This window comes from Callospermophilus lateralis, chromosome 2, assembly GCF_048772815.1.
Source record: "Callospermophilus lateralis isolate mCalLat2 chromosome 2, mCalLat2.hap1, whole genome shotgun sequence".
Lineage (NCBI taxonomy): Eukaryota > Metazoa > Chordata > Mammalia > Rodentia > Sciuridae > Callospermophilus > Callospermophilus lateralis.
In genome coordinates this window covers 102,736,181-102,757,727 of record NC_135306.1, presented here as the reverse complement: position 1 = coordinate 102,757,727, position 21,547 = coordinate 102,736,181, and the positions used below count along the sequence as shown (strand labels likewise).

General features: G+C 36.5%; 1 protein-coding gene across 7 annotated transcripts in view; it reads right to left on the bottom strand.

The window, feature by feature from the left end:
• Positions 1 to 21,547, bottom strand: part of Msantd2 (Myb/SANT DNA binding domain containing 2) — a 35,014-nt gene that overhangs the window by 5,471 nt on the left and 7,996 nt on the right. The window contains exons 1-4 of one of the 7 annotated variants that reach the window (XM_076846220.1): positions 10,277 to 10,523; positions 6,527 to 6,616; positions 2,603 to 2,702; positions 410 to 470 (exon numbers count right to left, since the gene is read on the bottom strand). In XM_076846220.1, coding sequence (XP_076702335.1) covers positions 410 to 470; positions 2,603 to 2,678 — 137 coding nt within the window. In that variant the 5' untranslated portion in view covers positions 2,679 to 2,702; positions 6,527 to 6,616; positions 10,277 to 10,523. Of the gene's footprint in view, positions 1 to 409; positions 471 to 2,602; positions 6,617 to 10,276; positions 10,524 to 21,547 lie in introns of those variants that run through there. The other 6 variants (XM_076846221.1, XM_076846219.1, XM_076846225.1 and 3 more) reach the window with 6 other exon arrangements.

The following is a 21,547-nucleotide window of genomic DNA, read 5'->3' as shown; positions in this document are numbered from 1 at the left end:
AGTCCTTCCTCCAGTAGCTACTTTTCCAAATGTATAGTAATCTAAGAATTTGCTTTTTGATCCCCAAACTGTAATACTATAAGGAAGTTAAGTGTAATTCTGGCCTCCTGTCATTTTACCTAAACCCAAATAAACTCCAGTCCTTGAATATCTAGATATCCACATCCATACATAGGCAACTACCATCAACCTATTTATTTTCAAGTAACACATTTATTCCTTCTTGTGGTATATGAAATTCTCAACATTTCAGTTCACCACTGGAAAACTGAAGCTAAGCTGAGAGAGGATGGGACAAACATAGTGTGGTGTAGCTGTACTTCCAGAGCATGTCTAGTTTCTAACTGACCCTCCCTCCCCAAGGTCATTAACCTTAGGCAGACACACTACGAGGAAAGCAGCTACTTACTGTGCTTCTTCAGAAGACTCTTGTTTTATTTTTAATGTTCTCTTTGTGACAGGTATTTCATCTGAAAAGTAAAGATTTAAAACAAATTATAGTTTCCAGTTTTATCTACATACATTTATATAGTTAAGTATTTCCTATTATTTCCATACTTTACAATACCAGGCCTTAATACTAGTATCCAACACTGTCCAAAGCCAGCTTTATAAATATATCTGTTATTTAATGAGATGCATACATTTATATGCAAGATCAGAAACCAGCTCTACAAGTATAAAATTCTTCAAGGTCACCAGTGGATTTCTAGCTAGGAGCTTAAAGCTTAATTTCACTGCAAACATGATTTTAAAAGAACAAGAATGAAAATAATTCTGTTCTATTTAGATTTTCTATGTGGGTTTTACAGAGCAATTATTACCCCAACATCAGGATCAGTGTATTCTGCATGATCCTCCCTGCCACTAAAGGTTTTGGTGACTTCAACTCTGTGGCACAACCAGTGTTATGAGATGCCAAAGTAATTTAGACCTTATAATTTTTGTAAAATTAAGAGGCAGTGATCACTTAGCATCTGTCCTTCTTATCTTTAAGTCCCTTATACACTGTTAGTCTGACAGTTTCATAGTTTCTTTCTTCTTTCTTCCAATATCTGAGATTGTTTAAAAACAGCACTTGTAAGAAATATATTAATGGGGCTAGGGTTGTAGCCCAGTGGTAGAGCACTTGCCTAGCATGTATGAGGCACTGGGTTTGATCCTCAGTACCACATAAAAATAAATAAATAAAATAAAGGCATTGTGTTCACCTTAAAAAAAAAAAAAAAGAAAAAAGAAAAAAGAAATACATTAAGTTAAGCCTTTTTCTTTTTTTTTTAATTTTAATATTTATTTTTCAGTTTTTGGCGGACACAACATCGTTGTTTGTATGTGGTGCTAAGGATCGAACCCAGGCCGCACGCATGCCAGGCGAGCACGCTACCGCTTGAGCCACATCCCCAGCCCCAAGCCTTTTTCTTTTGAATCAGCATTTCTCTGACATCAGGTATTCTGTAAAAAACAAACAAACCAGGACCTACAGACTTTTACCTTAAGCTAGAAAAACACATTTTTACTGCCAATCCTACATATACTTCCTTGGGATTGCCTTAGTACCTCAATGCAGAAGATTTGCTTAAAAGTGAAAGTCCATTATACAATCTGTTCTTTAATGTGCAATGGCTATAGCAAAAAACTGATCAGTACTTCCAAATTATGAAAATAAAAATTGGAGCACTGAATGCAAAAAAAAAAAAAAAAAATGACATAGGTATGTGTGTGTGTGTGTGTGTGTATGTATATTTTTTTGGTACTGGGGATTAAACTCAGGGTCACTCAACGACTGAGCCACATCCCCAGCCCCTTTTCTGTATTTCATTTAGAGACAGGGTCTCACTGTGTTGCTTAGAGCCTTGCTATTGCTGAGGCTGGCTTTGAACTCGGGATCCTCCTGCCTTAGCCTCCCAAGCCACTGGGATTACAGGCATACACCTTCACACCTGGCTGACACATATACTCTTAATTAGGTCACACAAATTTAGATTTGATGGCCAGGAAATGCATCTTTCATTTTAAATGCTTTTACTGTATATAAAACATTTCAGCTATTGTTGGTACAGGATATCTCAAGAGGTCTGAAGGAGAATGATCACTGACATGGCTCAGATATCAGTCTTTTTAGTAAAAGTCAAGGCTTTCACTCATTTTTTGTTCAGTCTATAAAGTCTGGGAAGAGTCTTTCCCATATCAGATATAGAAAAGAAAAAGTATTTGGAATGAAGGAAGGAAAAGATAGATTCACTTAAATTCTAAGATTCTAGTTCTAAGAGCCAATACTCTTAGCATCTTAGAACTACAATCTTAGAATTAGAAGGTTCAGAGTATTAAATTTCATAGGATTCTGTCACTGAGCCTCCTTGTGTGGCTCAGAATTAGGAATTCTTCTATCTTTAGGAATCAGGGTGGTACTCAAATCATGAAAGCACTTGTTGGCAGTTGAAACCTACACCAAAGATGCCCATATTGACCCAAATAAACTGGTGACACGTGCTTTGTGCTTACCCTAGAAACAGCAGAAGACATCACAGATGACAATAAGTACCAGTACACATACCAGGTAGATAAATACACATAAGGATATCATATATTTTAGCTTTCTTACCCAATTCCTGATCTGTTGGATAGCCATGGAGATCCTGACTGTGATTTCCCCAGTCCTCCTGTGAATAGTCCTCCATTGTGCTGCCATCTGACTCCAGCTCCTGGTACAAGCCACTACTGTTAATAAGTACAGGCTGGCAGGGCTGAGCATCCCATCCTCCCTGACCAAACACCTGTTCCAACTGTTCAAATGTGTAACTGCTCTTTCTTTTCCCAACACCATGTTCTTTCACCCGACTGTAACACCTGCGAAGGGTCTAAGACACAAAGTCTTTTGTTATTCCTTTAAAGCTGTACTTCCTCTTCCAGGTACGGACCACAGATATTAATTACTATTAGACAGACACAGACAGACAAACAGAGACACATTGTTACAGGAATGCTAGATTTCAAATTCATTATTATATTAGAAAAAATACTAATTTAGCATTTACTCAAACATGTTATAATTCAAACAAATTATTTTGCAATTAATTATCCATTAACAACAAGAAACATTACAACATTATTGCATGTACCCCATACACATATTTTTATACCCCCTCCCCCATTTAAAAAGAATAAGGGGGGAAAAAAACAAGAAATACCAGCCAGCCAATAGGATGCACACCTGCCACAGAAGAGAGAGAGAGCTGCTATGGTGCCCAGAATTTGGAAAGTGTGAGGAAAGGAGGACAGAAAGAAGAATTTCCCAAAGCAAAGAATACCTTCCTTACTCTTAAGAAGGAAGACAGGGTAAAAACAATTGCCTAAATAAATTAACTAACAAAACATATTATTTACATAATCTATATTCCTTACTAACTCACTGTGTCTTTGTGGTAGCTGCTAAAAGTTCAAACAGAAGTCAAATCAATAGTGCCACAAGTTTGCAGTCTCAGACATCAATGATCAAGAACACTAATACCTGTAGCTAGAACTAGACAACTTACTAATCTACCAACTCAAACTGCTAGCTAAACAAACCAACCAACAAAACCAATAGTTTTTTTTTTTTTTTTTCCTTCTGGGTGGAGGGCAAAGTAGGAGGTTTACTTCATTTCTTTTTCTGCTACATGCCACAGAGCAAATAAATATCATTATGCAAGTCCACAGATAAAACCTGGATAACTTCATTATCTTGTACAATCCTTCAATTTTTTTCATGGTCTTTATTGTTAATGTATATTTCTGATGATTAGCCCAGTTTCCTGAGTTTAATGGTACATCTTATGCTATCTTATATGATATTTCAAAAGATAAATCATGGACTTAGTCCCATCTTCCAAATTTACTCACATTCAGGCTCTATTCCATCTTTGCTTTTCTTTTGTTCCTTCTAATCTCCCTTATACTATACTGGGTTTCATTCAACTGAACAGAACCAGTTCACCTCTGACTTAATTTGTATGCATTAGCAAGATTATAAATTTATTCCAAAGGGTGAGATTACTTTCCACACGCCAATGTGTATCACCTATCCTCACCAAACTAAAACAACTCCTGATAATCTTTATAGAGCCGCCGTGAAAGTTTATTATCTTTAAATCACAGTTGACAATCTACAAATGCTCTGTCACTTGGAGTCAGAAATCCAGATAGGCAAAAGGTATAATAAAAACATGACACATATGATGGTCTTCCCAGACATTAACAGAACAATAATTAGTCACCCACATTAAAGCCAGCCAGTCTACCCCCTGCACAAACGCCTGTCCCATTCTCTTTCTTCAGCTCTCTTCTGGTGTCTCAAATGATGCCTTAGAGAAGTGAGGTTTCCAATAATATACTCTTTTTAAAAGCATTTCTTCTTTCTTTTCATAAAGGATAGTCACAACCACATAAGAGAAAACTTAGAGAAACATATCAGAAACATGAGTTTGGGAAATGTATGTCACGGGCAAACCTTACAATACAAATGCTGCAACAGATTTCTTTTGACTTTCTACATGCTCCCCTTTCCCAGCACTCTCTGCCCTCCTTGCAGGGATTGGAATTTGAATTGCAAACATCCCCTGCCAAATTATTTTTATCTCACAATGTCTAGTTTCTGCCTCCAAGAACACCCCAACCACTCTTTTCAACTCTTCCAAGGACCGTAAATGGAGAGTCCCAACATTGTCCCTTCACCCTTTCAAGGCCATAAATGGAGATGGAAACCATGCCACTGCTCACTACTTATTGGCTGCCTGGAAAAAGCATTCAGGACACAAAAAAGCCCAGTTAGCTCTGTCAGTAAGAGCTGGTCTAGAAGTCAAGAAGTAAAACTAAGGTTCTTTTGAAGAAAGGTCCCACACTTTATAGGAAGTGACACAGGCATAAACAAAGCCACCAATGTTTGATAATATACATGGTGGGAAACCACAGAAAAGACTCTCAATCTTTGGAACCACCAAGCTTAGCTTAAAATTTTGCCTAGCTTCATATGTAACTATGAATAATGAAACCAACAATATCTAATCATTATAGATATGGAAGAAGAGTCAGGGGATATATTTTATAGTTCACCAAAAAAGACTAACAGATCTTGCCATCTCTTACTTGTAGTGTACATCTGGAATACACTTTTATAATAAGGCAATATGCGATATGTAAAATATCTATCAGGTGCCTGCAGGTAAGATGTTTGGTAACTTCTAAATCCATGTGATAGTATATTCAAAAGATTTCCAAATTGATTTTAACTCTCTCAAGATACAAATAAACATAAGCAATAACTTCTGAGTTCAAAAAAGACCACAAATCCAAGAGAGGCTGTTTAAACAGGACACATTGACTAAAGTAGGGTTTAAAAAAAAAAAAGGAAAAACTCAAATATAGGCTTGCTGCTACCAGAAACAAACATTGGAATTTAGCTAAACTTTAAGAGCTTAGAAGTCAATAAAAAGGACATATAGAGAGACCTTCCAATTCTTATTACCCATAGTAAATCAGAAAAGGTTACATATTCCATACTCTAAATCATTAACCAAAGCACATTATTAAAAGATTGGATGCCTGTATCAATATTCCTAAATAAACTAACTTCAAAACCTACTCTAAACCTGAGATTAAAATAATACTTCAGAATCTAGAAAAAAGTGAAGTCTCATACCTCCCATTCCAGACAGCTACCAAATTCAACAAAAACCTCAATTTGGCTTTCTTGGAAAATCACAACCTATTCAACACAAAAAACCTGCTTCCCTTTCTTCTTCCTTTACCTTACCCATCTTAGACATTTATAGTAACTAAAGCTCTATTGCTGTTTCAAAATTAAAATCTTGGGGCAAAGAATTTGCTTAGACATACTTAAGGCTATACTATCCTCAAACTAAAATAATAACTTTTCTTAATGTCAGAATCTCCCCAGTATATTGATATTATGTTTTATTTCCTTCCTGGAGGAAGAACTATAAGATAATACTATCCATCTTGAATAAAATCATAGGGATAGAGGTCAGGAGGAGTCAAGAAAGTCTGAATAGAAGAACTCATTAAGTGGTCAAACCAAAGGAGTTCATGGGTATTGGCTTGGGAAGAAATGCCAGGTGGATGTTTACTAAGTCCACTACCAAGTGCCAAGTCCTTAGCACTACAAAAGGAAAAGAACCACAGAAAGACTTGGAAGATGTCCCATTACCAAAGCAGGGAGAAATATAAGATGGCTGACAATTGACCATTTAAAGGATAGAGTGAAAGTTTGCCAAAGTTTAAGATTAGAGTCAAAGGAAAAGAGAGAATAAAAAAGATGACATTCATTGTAGATGAATGTATGAGGAGTCTATGGGGGAGGGGTAGTAAACAAAGGCAGGAGTTTTAGATTGGCAGGATTCGGGGTTTAACGGCAGCAATGCAGAGAAAGACCCAGGGTTACAGTACACGTAACATTAAATACAGTGCACAATGCAGCTATCTTGCCAAAGTAAGTAAATCCAGTATTGGGTTGTATAAGCAGAGGAATCACATGTAAGCTATGAAGGTGGCTCTTCCTCTCTATTCAGCACCGGTGAGGCCACAGCTGGAGCACAGCATTCAGTTCTGGGCATCGAACCAGCTACAAGAGAGGGAAATTGTAGAGTTCAGAAAAGGGCAAATAAAATAATGAAAGGCTTGGAAAATAAGATCTATATAAGGGCCAGTGGTTTCATCAAAGCCCATCATTATTAAGCTACTTTGGGAATGAGATTAAAGTTTCTTTTGCTTCAATGTCCTCCAGTTCCTCCTCCAACTTTCAGAAAATAGGAAGAAGTAAGTTCTTCCCTGGTATGGCAAAGTAGGAAGCAAACAAAATAAATCATGAAGGCATAGGCCAAGCAATTCCACCACAGGCTCAATGATTTTCTCAAAATTTGCCCCCACAAAATCACTGTTCAAACTGAACTGACTGTAAATGGAACAGAGCATATAATGAGGAGGAATAGAAATAAGGCATAAAAACTATACATATAAACATATTGTATGTTGTTTAGAAAACATTGGCTTGATCAGTCTAAGATTTCAGATGAAAAATAAAGTCAATATGAAGGGAGGACAGCTCAGTTATAACAGCAGGAAACCATGGTATAAGGAAAAAATAAGCAGTGAAACAAATTTTCAAATGTAGTTGTCAAACTGGCCATACTAGAAATGCATGTATTGTCATTTTAACCGTCTGCCACCTAAACATGATAAATTTGTAATTGTGTCATCCACATGATTAAATAAAGACTATACTTATTCACAAGCATGGACTTTTAAAAAAAATCACACATTATTCTCCACAAGAGATGGAGAAATTACACTGGGGTGGGTAAAACTTCAGTGATTGGTTTTCTAATAAAAGTGTCAATAACAATAGTTCAAACTGAGGCAAATGGGTATTTTGAAGCAACAAAGTGCTCATGAAACATCTTTTTACTTCCTTTAAATTGAGATTATTGTTATAGCAAAGATTATGTATTGCTCTTATGAGGCAACAAAACAACACTTTAATATTTTAAAGAAAGACTAAAATTTCTTTAACTATACTTTGTTACTGTGAGCATAAAAGTAGGCAAGAAAAAAACCTTAAATAGCAGACATAAGTCAGTAAACATGTTCCTGCACACAGTAAGAAGGATGTTAAGGATATAGTATAAATTCCTACACATATCTTTTGACAGTGAGTTGTAACTAATGATTATAAAGTTACCTAAGGCAAAACCTGTGAGGCCTACAGAACTTTTTACTACCTATTTTATTACATTTTCTGTACATTAATACGTAACTGACTTGCCAATTGTCTAATAAATCTTTTAAAACCAACCAAAAGAAAAAAAACTCAACAAAACCAAGAAGAAAAATAACAGCATACCTGTTTTACATTCCCCCAGTTCTTAGTACTACACAGCAAGTTTTGGCAAGTAAAAAATCCTTTTCATTCTTCGATCGTTTGCTTTTCCTCTCCAGTATGGAGGTACTTAACTTTTTCAGGTCATGGATTGCCTTCCCAGAAAAATGCATACACACACAAACCACTCCATACAATTTCAAAGGGAACATGGGCTCAGTGAAGAGCCCAGACAAGAACCTCAGCTTAAAAAATCTATGTTCTACACTATGTTGGTTTTGCTTCCATAGAAGAATATAGCATATATTAGTCAGAAACCCTAAAATAAGGTAGACTTAATCTGTATCATAGGCATTACAAAGATTCTAAAGATCAGCACAACTAGTTTAAGTAATCAACCAGTTTGCTCAATTTCCTACTCATTTAGATAAAGTACATTGATATTTATTTCCCTTAAGAGGTAAATTAGCCAAATTGCCATTTCTCTGTCTCTGTTTTTTTCATTTTGTTTTGTGGTGCTGGAGATCAAACCCATGGCTTTAAACAAATTAGGCAAGTACTCTACCACTGAGATACATCCCCAGCCTCTCATTCTTTTTTAAAACAACAAGGTCTTGCTTCATTGGCCAACCTGGCCCAACCTCCAAGGCTCAAGAGATCCTCCTGCCTCAAACTCTAAAGTAAACTAGAGATATAGGTATAAATCAGCACAACCCCTACCCACCCCTCTCTTCTGGGGATTGAACCCAGGAGAACTTTTCCACTGAGCTACATCCCCAACCCTTTTTTATTTATTCATTCTTATTCTGAGATAGCATCTTGTTAAACTGCTTAGGGTCTCAATAATTTGCAGAAGCTGGCCTCAAGCTTGAGTTTCTCCTGCCTTATTATAGGGTTGCTGGGATAACAAGTATGTATACCACACTGACCTCTCCGTTTCTTGAAGGAAATAATTTCTACCAGTAAAAAGCATACAGAAATTTCTTTACACGTCACAAAATATACCACTTTTCCCCTACCTACTGGGCAAAAAACTTTTTTCTGAAGTGGTCCTTAAACAATATTTTGAAAATCCATTCATTATGCTGATTATCTGTTCCAATTATGTTAACACAGTACCTGATCATTCATTATCTGACTTTTCAATATAGATGCTAGATAAACTAGTTAAGGTAACAACTTAAAACAGGGAAATTCATCCATCCAGAAACAAGCATAGGAAAGTCTTAACTACCTTCCTTAGCAGTCACTGCACTAAGCTCTCACATATTTCAATTTCAACACCACCTGAAGACTGAAGAGTCTGAATAGGCAATGTCTACACTAATTCTGTCCTTCTGTCCTATGGGATCACAGTTTCATCTATTACTCCACTAAAATTGTTCCTATCATGATCATTAATGTCTTCTTAATTACTAAGAAGAATGGGTTTCATATTTTGTCTTTAACTCATTTGCTCTCTCTGTAGCTCCTGACATCCTTTATCCCCTTATCCCTACCTCTTCCCCTACAATTTACTTTTATTTTATAAAACTTCCTGTAATACATTCATCTACAGAGGATGAGTGGAGCTTCAAAAGGCTTACTTGCAAACTAGGCTTCAATGAAGTTTTTTTGTTTTTTTTCCTTCCTTCTGGTACTGGGGAGTGAATCTAGGGGTGCTTAACCACTGAGCCATACTGGGCCATATCCCCAGCCCTTTTCTGTATTTCATTTAGAGACAGGGTCTCACTGAGTTACTTAGGGCCTCACTAAGTTGCTGAGGCTGGCTTTGAACTTGAGATCCTCCTGCCTCAGCCTTCCCAGTCAACTGGGATTACAGGCATGTGCCACCACGCCCAGACCAATGAAGTTTTAAACAGAAAAGAACCTTAAAAATAAATCTAGTCCAAATTCCTCCTCATTCAGCAAATGAGGAACCAAGGCAAATATTCCTTCAAAGAGGATTTAGCATACAAAAATTAACAAATGCCACTCACAAAATTTTGATGTTGCTAAAGAAAGCAAGCTACAGAATTGTAAACTGCATGAGAATAGGAATTTTGTCCACCTTGCTTGTCTCTGTTTTCCTTGGGTCTAGAAAAATGCCTATCATGTAAGATTAATATATTTATTAAATAAATTAATTTTTAAAGTAAATCACTAGTTAGATCAAATTTTCTTAGCAAAGAATATCAGGAAATTCATTGTTTAACCACAATAGATTATAAAATCAATAAATCCAAAGTTAGACAGGGCTCCTGAAAACTTTTCAAAAAAGCAAAAGCAAAACAAGGTATAAACATAAACACAACTATAATTAGCAAATCAATTTTTTTGTAACAATGAAGGACTAACTGCAATAGGCTATTTTAAAAATATCTCTTCTTCTTGTTAAAGTTTTCTTTGGGGAGAGAGGCCAGTTACCTGCCAAAGGAAGCTCTGCAGTCCGGTCCAAATTTTGTTACTTCTTACACCTTACAAATATTTAAGACTATAAAGTGGTTCTATCAAAGATAGAAAAAAAAGACTCAGTTGTTTCATGGCTTTTAATAGGGTCAAACAGAAGAATGACCACCAAAAAGAGATCTTACCTCTCTGGAGCCTCAATCTTTGTAGGTTAGGAACTGTCCAGGATTGAATCCTATCAGCTTGTACTTCATTCTGAATCTGGCTATGAAAGACTCACTCACTCTGTGTTTATAATTGGCCAGGGCTGTCTTCATAAGAAGAGATTCTTGCAGAGAATGCATAATTCAGGAAATTTTGATTCTCAGTGAATATCAAGTCCTAAATTCTCTATGTTTCTTCATGCTAGCAGCTGAGAGTCTCTTGCCCACTCAGATTATTAAGAGAAAAAACCTTAGAGGAGGACAATACTAATTGTCAAAAACAAACATCCAGTGTTCATGGAAATAAATTCATGTGATTATAAAGCTTTTAACCTACACTTGACATAATTTACAAGTATCTCAGATTAATGGCAACACTATAAAATCCACACCTCTACTACACATGCTTATATGCACAGAATTCTCTGGAATACAAGAATCCTTCTAGACATAGAATCCCACGTGTTTCTCCATTTAGAATAAAACAGGTCAAAAAATTAAGGTATAAACACTTATTCTACATATAAGCAGCAATAGGTAGATAGAGTCACCAAGGGTGGAAAAATAGCACTATTTGTCTAGAATTTCCTCCTCATCTGAAAGGGGAAAAAAGGTCAGTTTGGTAAAGAATTGACTTGGATTAAAGATTATTTTTATTATATCACCTACAAAAGTTGCTGTGTCCGTATCTTTTTTCAATCTTTCTCCTTGCTTCAGACCTTGGGCACCAACTCCACATGTTATTCAGACAATATTAAAACAATATTATTATCCTATTAAGAATGTGATAGCTAAAAAACACATTCAAGAGAATTCTCTCAACTATTTCTGGCAGAACAGGGGCAAACCATTTCTCTTTAAAGGTCTCCCACATAATCCCTTTAAATAATTGTTCGACAAATATGTCTAAAATTAAGAACTACCCACAACACAAATAAGACAAAAATAAAACAGAAATCTCAGTTTTATTTTTACCGTTTGAATATTGTATTGCTTCCTAATTACAAAATTGGCCTTCTAATCATTAGACCAGTGTTTAGAAGGTAAAAGCGGTTTTTTCCCCTGTAGGCTACTTTGTTTCATCGGTTGACCATGTGATCTCTGTGATCTCAATTTGTAGTTGTTTTCTTACTAAAAACTGCCACATTTAAGGCAAAGACAATCTATAACATAAAATTTTCCATTAGCAAATTTTATACATTTATGAAAAAAGAGTCCAGATAAACTCATGTAAAAACTAATGTTATTAGAACTCCTCCATCAGACATGGGAGTACAAACATTAAATCAAGATTCAGTCAATTGGTTAAAGATGTAAAAACAATCTTTTTTTCATTTTCACAGTATTAACTACATCCCATGGATGCCTGAAAAGAACATATCCTCTTTAATGAAAATTTTGGAAATAAGCAAGTTTTTTTAAGTTTACTGTAAACATCTATCCTTGAGCAACCTGAACTTTTTAGAATTGGTTGAAAGAAATTTAGGCAATCATAACACTTTTTATAGCATCTTTGGTAAAATTTTTATATTTTATTCTTAGCTTCATGAGGACTGGTAAGAGAAATGGCCATGGGGGGGGGGGGGAACAACTATGTTTTCTGCAAAATCAAACATTTTCCTAATTAGAATAAAATTTAATTTAAAAAATAATCAAACATTTTCCTTATGTGGCTCAATGTGCCACGTAACAAATGTAAACCATTAGTACCATTTCCTGAGTGCCTACTGTGTGCAGAGATTTAAGCTAAACACTTTAAACTTATCATTCCTCCTTAAAATAATGTAAAAATATCCCAGGAAACAGACTCAAGAAACTGTGCACAGGAGGTTTACTGGGTGGTGCTCTAGGGAACCACACTTGAGATAGAGAAGCAGAGCTGAGCAGAAAAAGAAACTGAAGTGTGACACAGACGCAACAGAGGCCTAACCTCAAATTTAGGCATGGAACTCAGGTGCCCCTTCAGAGCCGTCCTAAATTGAGCCAAGAAGCCTGGACCTTTGTATTTCAGTGCTGACCAGTAACTGGATCTAGGCTGCCACCAGAGAGGGGGCCTCACCTTGAACCAGACAGCTCCCTGGGCAAAGGGAAATTCCTTGGAGAAATTCAACCAGAAGCCACCAGCCATTAGGGACCCAAACAGCTGCAGGGGACTAGTATTTCATCCCTGGAGGAAGGATCTGGGCAGCACATCACATATATGGAGAGACATATGGTATATCCCTGCTTTAAAGTCTAGAAATCTAAGACAGAGAAAGGTAAGAGCTTACCCAAGGTCACTTTTTTTTTGGTACTAGGGATTGAACCCAGGGACACTCAACCACTGAGCCACATCCCCAGCCCTATTTTACATTTTATTTAGAGACAGGTTCTCACTGAATTGCTTAGTCCCTGGCCATTGCTGAGGCTGGCTTTGATCCTGGGACTACAGGCATGCATCACCATGCCCAGAGAATTTATTAATATTTATTTTTACACTTAGTACATTATTTCTATTTTTAAAAACCTCCTCTACATGAAAGTAAAAATTAGCTGCCCAGCTATAGTTAACTTTTTTAAATTTTTAATTATTTATACATGATAGTAGAATGCACTTCATTATACATAATGAAGTATAATTTCTCATTCTTCTGGTTGTATATGATACAGAATCACACCGGTCACATAGTTATATATGTATATAGGGTAATAAAGTCTAATTCATTCTACTATCCTTCCTACCCCCATATCCCTTCCCCTCCTTCTACCTAAAGTAACTCTATTTTTCCCTAGTCCCTCCCCCCATATTGTGAATTAGCTTCCCCATATCAGGGAAGAAAACATTCGGCTTTTGATTTTTGGGGATTGGCTTATTTCACTTAGCATGGTATTTTTCCAACTCCACCTATTCACCGTCAAATCATAATTTCATTCTTCTTTAAGGCTGAGTAATATATTCTCTCTCTCTCTCTCTCTCTCTCTCACACACACACACACACACACACACACCATTTTTTTTTTAATTCATTCGTATGTTAAGGGCACCTAGGTTGGTTCCATAGTTTAGCTATTGTGAAGTGAGCTGCTATAAACTTTGATGTGGCTACACCACTGTAATATGCTGATAACTTTTAAAGTATTAGGAATATAGTCTAAAATGATAGATAGTATAGTAAATACACAAATTAGTAACACAGTTGTTTATTACCAAGTATCACATATTGTCATGATAGCATGTGTTATATTTTATACAACTAGCCACACAGTGGGTGTGTTTACACCAGCACTGCCATAAACATTGAGTAATGCTTTGTCCTAGGATAGATATCAGGACAGCTACAATGCTATGACTAAGCGATAGAAAATTTTCAGCTTCATTATACTCTTTTGGGACTACCTTGTATTTACAGTCCATCTTTTGACCAACATGTCCTTATGCAGAGCATGACTTGTATACGTAACAAAACAACCTATCTCATCTCCATCATCTATCTCTAAGAAGATAAGTTACCACACCATTTAAACATTGGGCAAACAACAATACAACACAAGGTAATGGTCAAATTTTATAGCCTCCTTTGGCAATAAGCCTCATATCTACCTGCTTTTACAGTCAAAAATGTAAGTCTACGGGCTGGGGTTGTGGCTCAGTGGTAGAGCACTCGCCTAGCATGTGCAAGGCCCTGGGTTCGATCCTTTGCACCACATAAAAATAAACAAAATAAAGATATTGTGTCCAACTACAACTAAAAAATAAATATCTTTTAAAAATGGAAGTTTACTTTGTGAATGTTTCTCCTGTTCTAATTCAGATTTGTTCCCTTTAAGGGGAGTTGGTAGCCCAATGGATAATATAATTTATATACTTCGAGTAATGACTGAATGAATTGCCTTCAATAATGGCTTTACTTATATTTCCACACACTTTAGGTTCTTTTTTTTTTTTTTTTTTGTACTGGGGATTAAACTCGGGACACTCGACCACTGAGCCACATCCCCAACCTGATTTTTGTATTTTATTTAGAGACAGGGTCTCCTGAGTTCCTTAGTTCCTCACTTTTGCTGAGGCTGGTTTTGAACTCGAGATCCTCCTGTCTCAGCCTCCTGAGCCACTGGGATTACAGGTGTGTGCCACCACGCCTGGCTATGTTTTAAGTTCTTAAAAGACTTCCAAATCAATGTTTCTTCTATAGTCTTAGGAAACCATAAATTCTATACAATTATTTTAATTTGCATTTTCATTTCTTATCATTTCAATGATGAGAAATATTTATAAGCATGATGGTGTCCATTTGGGTCACTATTTGGTATTACATTTATGATAACACGGTTAGCAAAAACATTACTTCGATTGTCAAAATTTAATAAAAGTGGGCTAATGGCTTACAAGGAGGCAATAATATCAACTGGTTACAAGTATGGGTTCTGGAGTAAAACTGCTTAGTCTAGTGTAACCACCTGCTAGCTTTGTGACATCAGACAAATTACCATCTCTAAGCCTTAATTTCTCTACCCACAAGATGGTACGTATATATCAATACTTCATCATAGATTTGTTGTGAGTACTAAATGATAAAATAGAGTTTTTAAAATGAAGTTTGCAAATATATGAAAAAAAATATTCAACATCTTTAGTAATTAGAGAACTGCAAATCAAAACTATTCTAAGATTTCATCTCACCCTAGTCAGAATGGCAGTTATCAAAAATACAAGCAATAAGTGTTGACAAGGATGTGGGGAAAAAAGGAACAATCATATATTGCTGGTGGAATTGCAAATTGTTTGTTATATGCAACCACTTTAGAAAGCAGTGTGGAGATTCCTCAGAAAACTTGAAAAGGAACCACCATTTGACCCAGATATCCCATTCCTTTGTCTATACCCAAAGGACTAAAAATCAGCATACTATAGTAACACAGCCACATCAATGTTTATAGCAGCTGAATTCACAATAGCTAAACTGTGGAACCAACCTAGATGCCCATGAGTAAATGAATGGATAAAGACACTGTGGTATATATACACAATTAAATACTACTTGCATTAAAAGAGAATAAAATTATGGCATTTGCAAGTGAATGGATGGAGTTGGAGAATATCATGCTAAGCAAAGTAAACCAATCCCAAAAAACTAAAGGCTGAATGTTTTCTCTGATTAGTGGATGCTGACCCATGATGGGGCCAGGAGGGACATGGGAAGAATGAAGGGACTTTGGATTGGACAAAGGGGAGGGAGGGGAGGGATCATGGGGGTAGGAAAGATGGTGAAATGCAAGGGACAACATTACCCTAGGTACACATTTAACTGCACGAAAGGTCCATCTCTACATCATGTACAACCAGAGAATTGAAATGTTGTGAAGTTTGCAAATATATGAAAAAAAAAATATTCAACATCTTTAGTGTACAATGTACAATGAATTGAAATGCATTCTGCTGTCATATACAACTAAGTAGAATAAAAAAATCTTTAAAAAAAAATTCTTAAGAAAGAATGGTTATTCTAATTCCAAGGGGACTGCTTTAGATCATTGAAATGGAGGCCAGCTGGGTGGATTGTGCTACTTGAGAGGCCCATTTGCTCAGCTGGTCTGATGATTCTAGTTTTCTGTGTCAGCCGCCATTTTCCACATTGACTTGGATAACTCTCCAATGCTAGGACAGACCTCTCTAGAGTGGATATGGAGATTATAGATCCTGTTCCAAATCTTGTCACAATGGGTTAGAGTGAATGGCTGCCATCTTTAGGCCCTCAAATGGGGAAATATGATGCTTGCGTCAGTGGATTAGACAGAGGGAAATGAAGGGAAGGGAGAATAGGAATATTTACATACATAAGTATACCACAATGAATCTCCACATCATGTATATCCACAAAACTGGGATCCTAATTAGAATAAAATATACTATATTTGTACAAATGTCAACATATACTCTACATATACCTAAAATTAACAAATAAAAAAGACTATAAATGAAATAAATAAAATAAAATGAAGTTTGCTAAATGCTTGTGCTCACTGAATGTTAGCAATCATCGGAAGTATTATAAAAATGATAGTCACATTGTATGGAGACCAAGGAAGCCTTATGAATAATGTTAGTTCAAGTATGGAAAAGTAGTAGCACCAAAGTTTGTACCACAAGGCACATGGGGGAAATAGCATGGAGGAATCACATACTTTAAAGAACTTTATGTAGCAATCAGTATCAGAGTCTTGTGAGGAAAAAGAAGGTAAATTTCAGCTAACCCACAACATCAGGAATGCTAAGTTAATTTTTTCATTTGTCCTTTGATTAGTGCTTAAGTTTTAAAAAATTGTTTTTGATAACATTTGAGTTCTATAGTTAAAGGATTTTATACCTAGGTGTAGGTTTGTAAATACTAAGTAACATGGTTATATAAACATGTTATTGCCCACATTTTATTCAAGTTTCAGAAACATCTGGCTATATGATCACTTCTCTTACTTTTTGCTTTTTTATGGAGTAAAGCCAATCAACTAATTGCTTTCAACAGTTATTAGTCTTGGCATGAATGAGGCAACTAATACACTGACATATAAACCAAGGGAAGAAAAAAACCTTAACTACCCATCCAGGGAATGAAGGCTCACTTACTGACCAACTAGTCCACAGTAGTAGGAGGAAGAGGTGGGGTTGTAGCTCAGTGGTAGAGTGCTTGCCTAGTAAGGGGTGAGACACTGGGTTTGGTCCCCAGCATCATGTTAAAAAAAAAAAAAACAACTATATGTGTGTGTGTATGTGTGTGTGTGTGTGTGTGTATGTTAAATTCTTTATAATAATATTTATTTATTTTAAAATTTGGGGACAGGGTCTTCCTAAGTTGCCCCAGCTAGCCTGGAACTTGTCCTCCTGCCTCAGCATTCCCAGTAGCTGGAATTAAATACATGCATTACCATACCTGGTACTACTACCACTTCTTCAAAAATAACAAAACATTTATGAACATGATTATGCTATAGTGAAGAAATAAAAAAAAAAATTCCCTTGATTTTTTTCCTCTTAATTTAGTAGTGTGGCTACATTAGTTATATAAAAACATAATCATTGGGGCTAGAAATATAGCTCAGTTGATAGAGTGCTTGCCTCACATGCATAAGGCCCTAAGTTCAATCCCTCAGTACCACACACACACACACACACAAAAAAAGAAAGTAAGAAAAAAATAATTATTATATATTGTTCTAAAATTGGCATAACCTGGGCTGGGATTGTGGCTCAGCAGTAGAGCACTCATCTAGCACATGCAAGGCTCTGGGTTCAATCCTCAGCACCACATAAAAATAAATTTAAAAAATAAAGATATTGTGTTCAACTACAAATAAAAGTATTTTTTTTTTAAATTGGCATAAACTTGATCTCTTAATTCCCAACTATTTACCATGTTTCTTAATTTGTATAAGAGAAGGGGTTATCTGGTTTGGCACAAGACTATACCTTCTGGACCCTTCATAATAATGCCTGGTTCAAGAGGAGATGCTTGGGTAGTTAATCACTGAATGAATAATAACCTAGCCCTCTGCTTTTACTGGTTCAAACCTCAATGACAGGCATATAGAGACAATGAAAAAACTAAATAAAGTTAGGTAAATCTTTCTTAAAGCAAAAAAACGAGTGAATTTCTATTTCTTATACATAATGAAAGGTAGGCAGCTTAAACTTTCTAAGGCCATTAAGGCTTTATCAAAGAATATCTTATCTGATTAGTTTTTTGTTTTGATTAAGCTCTGAATTACATTGTAAATGTTGGTATTTTTTTTTTAATCTGAATATAAGTTCTTTGAAGGCAGAAGATTGTCAGTTTTGTTCACTGATGTATTTCCCAGCACCTACATCAATACCTGGCATATGGAAGGAAGGGATTCAATAAATTCTGAGGACTGAATAAATGAATAAATAAAAATTCCATTAAGACTGCATCTAGGCAACTGAGATACCAAATATAAAGTTCTTTTTGACCTATCACATGCTTCTTTCTAAATCATAAGCCAGATGATTCCATTTGAAGTGTTTATAAATTAAAAATTAATAAAAGCAGTTTTTGGTAGATATGAGCCTTTATTCTGGTTTCATTAATATCCATTACAAAGATAATTGGTTTATTTGGATAAATGAAGTTATCAATAGAAAGTAGAGAAACAGAACTTTGTTTCAAAATCCAATCTGTTACAATAAAATAGTCTTACAAAGGCTGAGAAAGTGCAACTAGAAAACAATCTAAGTAAACCACTTCCACCAATTACTTCCCTTCAACATGCACCCACAAACCCCAATCTAAGTAAACCCCACCACTATTCTATAATTTATATTGAATGATATAATATTTGGTAGCTCAAAATATATAATTAATGAGTGCAACCAAGAACATGCATATAAAAATAAAATGACGGCTGCTATTCCTAAAGTGCCTGAGAGTAAACACAGGTTTGTATTTTACTAAGGAGTAACAATGTATCTTACTAAATGAAAAGATAACACTCACTTGATCAGTGCCATGAATAAAAGTATTTCCACTGGTTTTCAAGGATTTGAGTACAAATAGGTGAGATTTAACAGATTCAAATATTAAATATATGCCTTTTCCCAAATACAGACTTTCTTGAATTATTTATTTAGAGGAATAGGGGGAAAGACTTGGCATAGATTATGAACTACAGAAAATTTGTAACACATGCATATAAGGCACAGCTTCCTCAGGCATTCATTATTTTAAACACTTAAGTTTCTACAACAGTAAATAGCAGGCAGAACAGAACACAGAGCAACAGAAACAAAATCAAACTATCTAATTACCACTGCAATCCTAACAATTGTTTATAATAATCTAAAGCACTTTACAGTACTAGTCTGATATTTCTGGAACTCAGAAGTTTTTCACCCATTTTCTTTCTTTTTTAAACAGTACACACATATAACGTTTCAATAAGAAAAAAATTGCTATTCAATCTTAACCTAGTAATAGAAACATACTTCAGGGTGCTTGTTTGATTATTAACATTTGAAATCCTAGATATGAATTTCAGTTCTGACACCTAGCAATGTTAAGGGGGTCGGGGGAGAAGTTAGGATAATCAGAAGACTGGAGAACTGACCAGAATCCATGAGACTATGGAAAACACATCCTAGAAGAAACACAGTTTCTGTCTAAATATGGTGTTCTAGATGTATCTCTCTGGGTTGAGAAGTAAAGCCAAAAACTTGAGCTAAGAAGAACCATATAGATCTTTGGTAACTATAACAAGGAGCCCTGCATAAGCTAGTAGAGAAATAGACAGCTTACTGCACACAGGTACAGCAAACATTATCAATTAAAATTTCCTCATTCTCCAAATAGGCCCCTGAGTTTGACATGCATGAAATCTGTCCTCTCTAGCTTCATTGCCATTGCTTTCACCTCTCTTCTAGCTCACTGTGAAGCACCTCTTTGTGTCTTCTGCTTCCGTTTTCAACATTATAGCCAGGGACTGCTATAAAATTTAAGTCTAACCATGTCACACTATCTGGCTAAAAATCCTTTGATAATTAGGATAAAGTCCAGACTCCTTAACACATAAACTGACCTCTTGCTTCTCTAGTGTTATTTTCATTACTGCCTAATTACTTCCCTTCAACATTCACCCACAAACCCCAAGCTCCAGCTATCTAGAATCACACAGCATAAAGAATATCACAGGTATATCTGGGGCACCAGCTGCCATATCACTGTGTTTCTAATGAGAACTGTAAACCTAGAATGAAAAAAATGTTGATATCACATTTTTAGTATCTTCTAGTCTTATTTAATCTAACTACAGGTTACAGTCCATCAGTAGGCTGAGAAATCAATTTTAGTGAATTATAACCACCTTTCTAAAGCACTCCAAATGGGAGATAAAGAGACAATGCAAGGGGGAATAAGGTCTGTTCTGGCGAAGGAACCTGGTGCAGTGAGAGGGTGGCTGGGGAGATGGTGGATAGGAGCTGGTACAGGTCAGAAGGATGAGTGTGGGGGAGCAGCATGTGAAGAAGGCCAATTTGGGGGAGGGGAACTGGCTGACCCATGGGCACATGCATCATGGAATAATAACGGGAAATGAACTGCCCCTAGTAGATATTGGCCTACATCAATGGGGTCTTGTCAAGCAAACCTAGAGCATCCCTGGTCTACTCCATGCCCTCCCGGAATGTGTCCCTGCGGCTGGAGGGCCTCCAGGAGAAAGACTCTGGTTCCTACCGCTGTTCTGTGAATGTGCAAGACAGCCAAGGCAAAAGCAGGGGCCACAGCAGCAAAACCTTAGAGCTCAAAGTGCTAGGTGAGTGAGAAGCACACACTTTCAGATCCCTCCCCACCCACAGGGAGGTGAGGAGGTCTTTCTCCCAAGTGGCTGAGTATAAGGTTTGGGGGTGGGGCCAATGGAGTGACAGAAGGGTATGGGGGTGGGGAGGATCCATGGCTCCCTTGGGTGTGGGCTTTAACCTGTGTCTCCTTCCCCAGTTCCTCCAGCTCCTCCATCCTGCCGCCTCCTGGGTGTGCCCCATGTGGGGAACAACGTGACCCTGAGCTGCCAGTCCCCAAGGAGTAAGCCTGCAGCTGAATATCAGTGGGAGCGGCTGCCCCCATCCCCCCAAATTTACTTTGCACCAGCTTTAGGTGAGAAAATTTCTTAAAAATTTATACTATGACTGGGAAAGGGAAAAGATGAGAAGTGCCCTGGGGACTGGGGCAAAAAGGGGAAGCAATGCTGCAAAGGAATGGGCAAAGGGAAGAGGAGGAGGGGAAAGAAGAGGAGGTAAGAAAGATGGCCTACCAGGTGCAGATGCTTTCATGTAGGTGCAGATGCTTTCACGTGCTGTGTACTGTTACTAAAGAGGTTCTGGAACTAGACTGCCTGCTTTCACACAGAATAGAACCTACCAGAGTGTACTGCAAGTAGGTTAAGTATAGTATCATTATGTGGATTAAATAAATTTAATAGTTGTAAAACACTTAGAACAGCACATGGCCCATAGTGAATGCTACACTGATGTCAGCTATAATCATTATTTTATGAAATAAATAAATAAATATGTAATCAATATAAACATAGTAAATAAATATATATA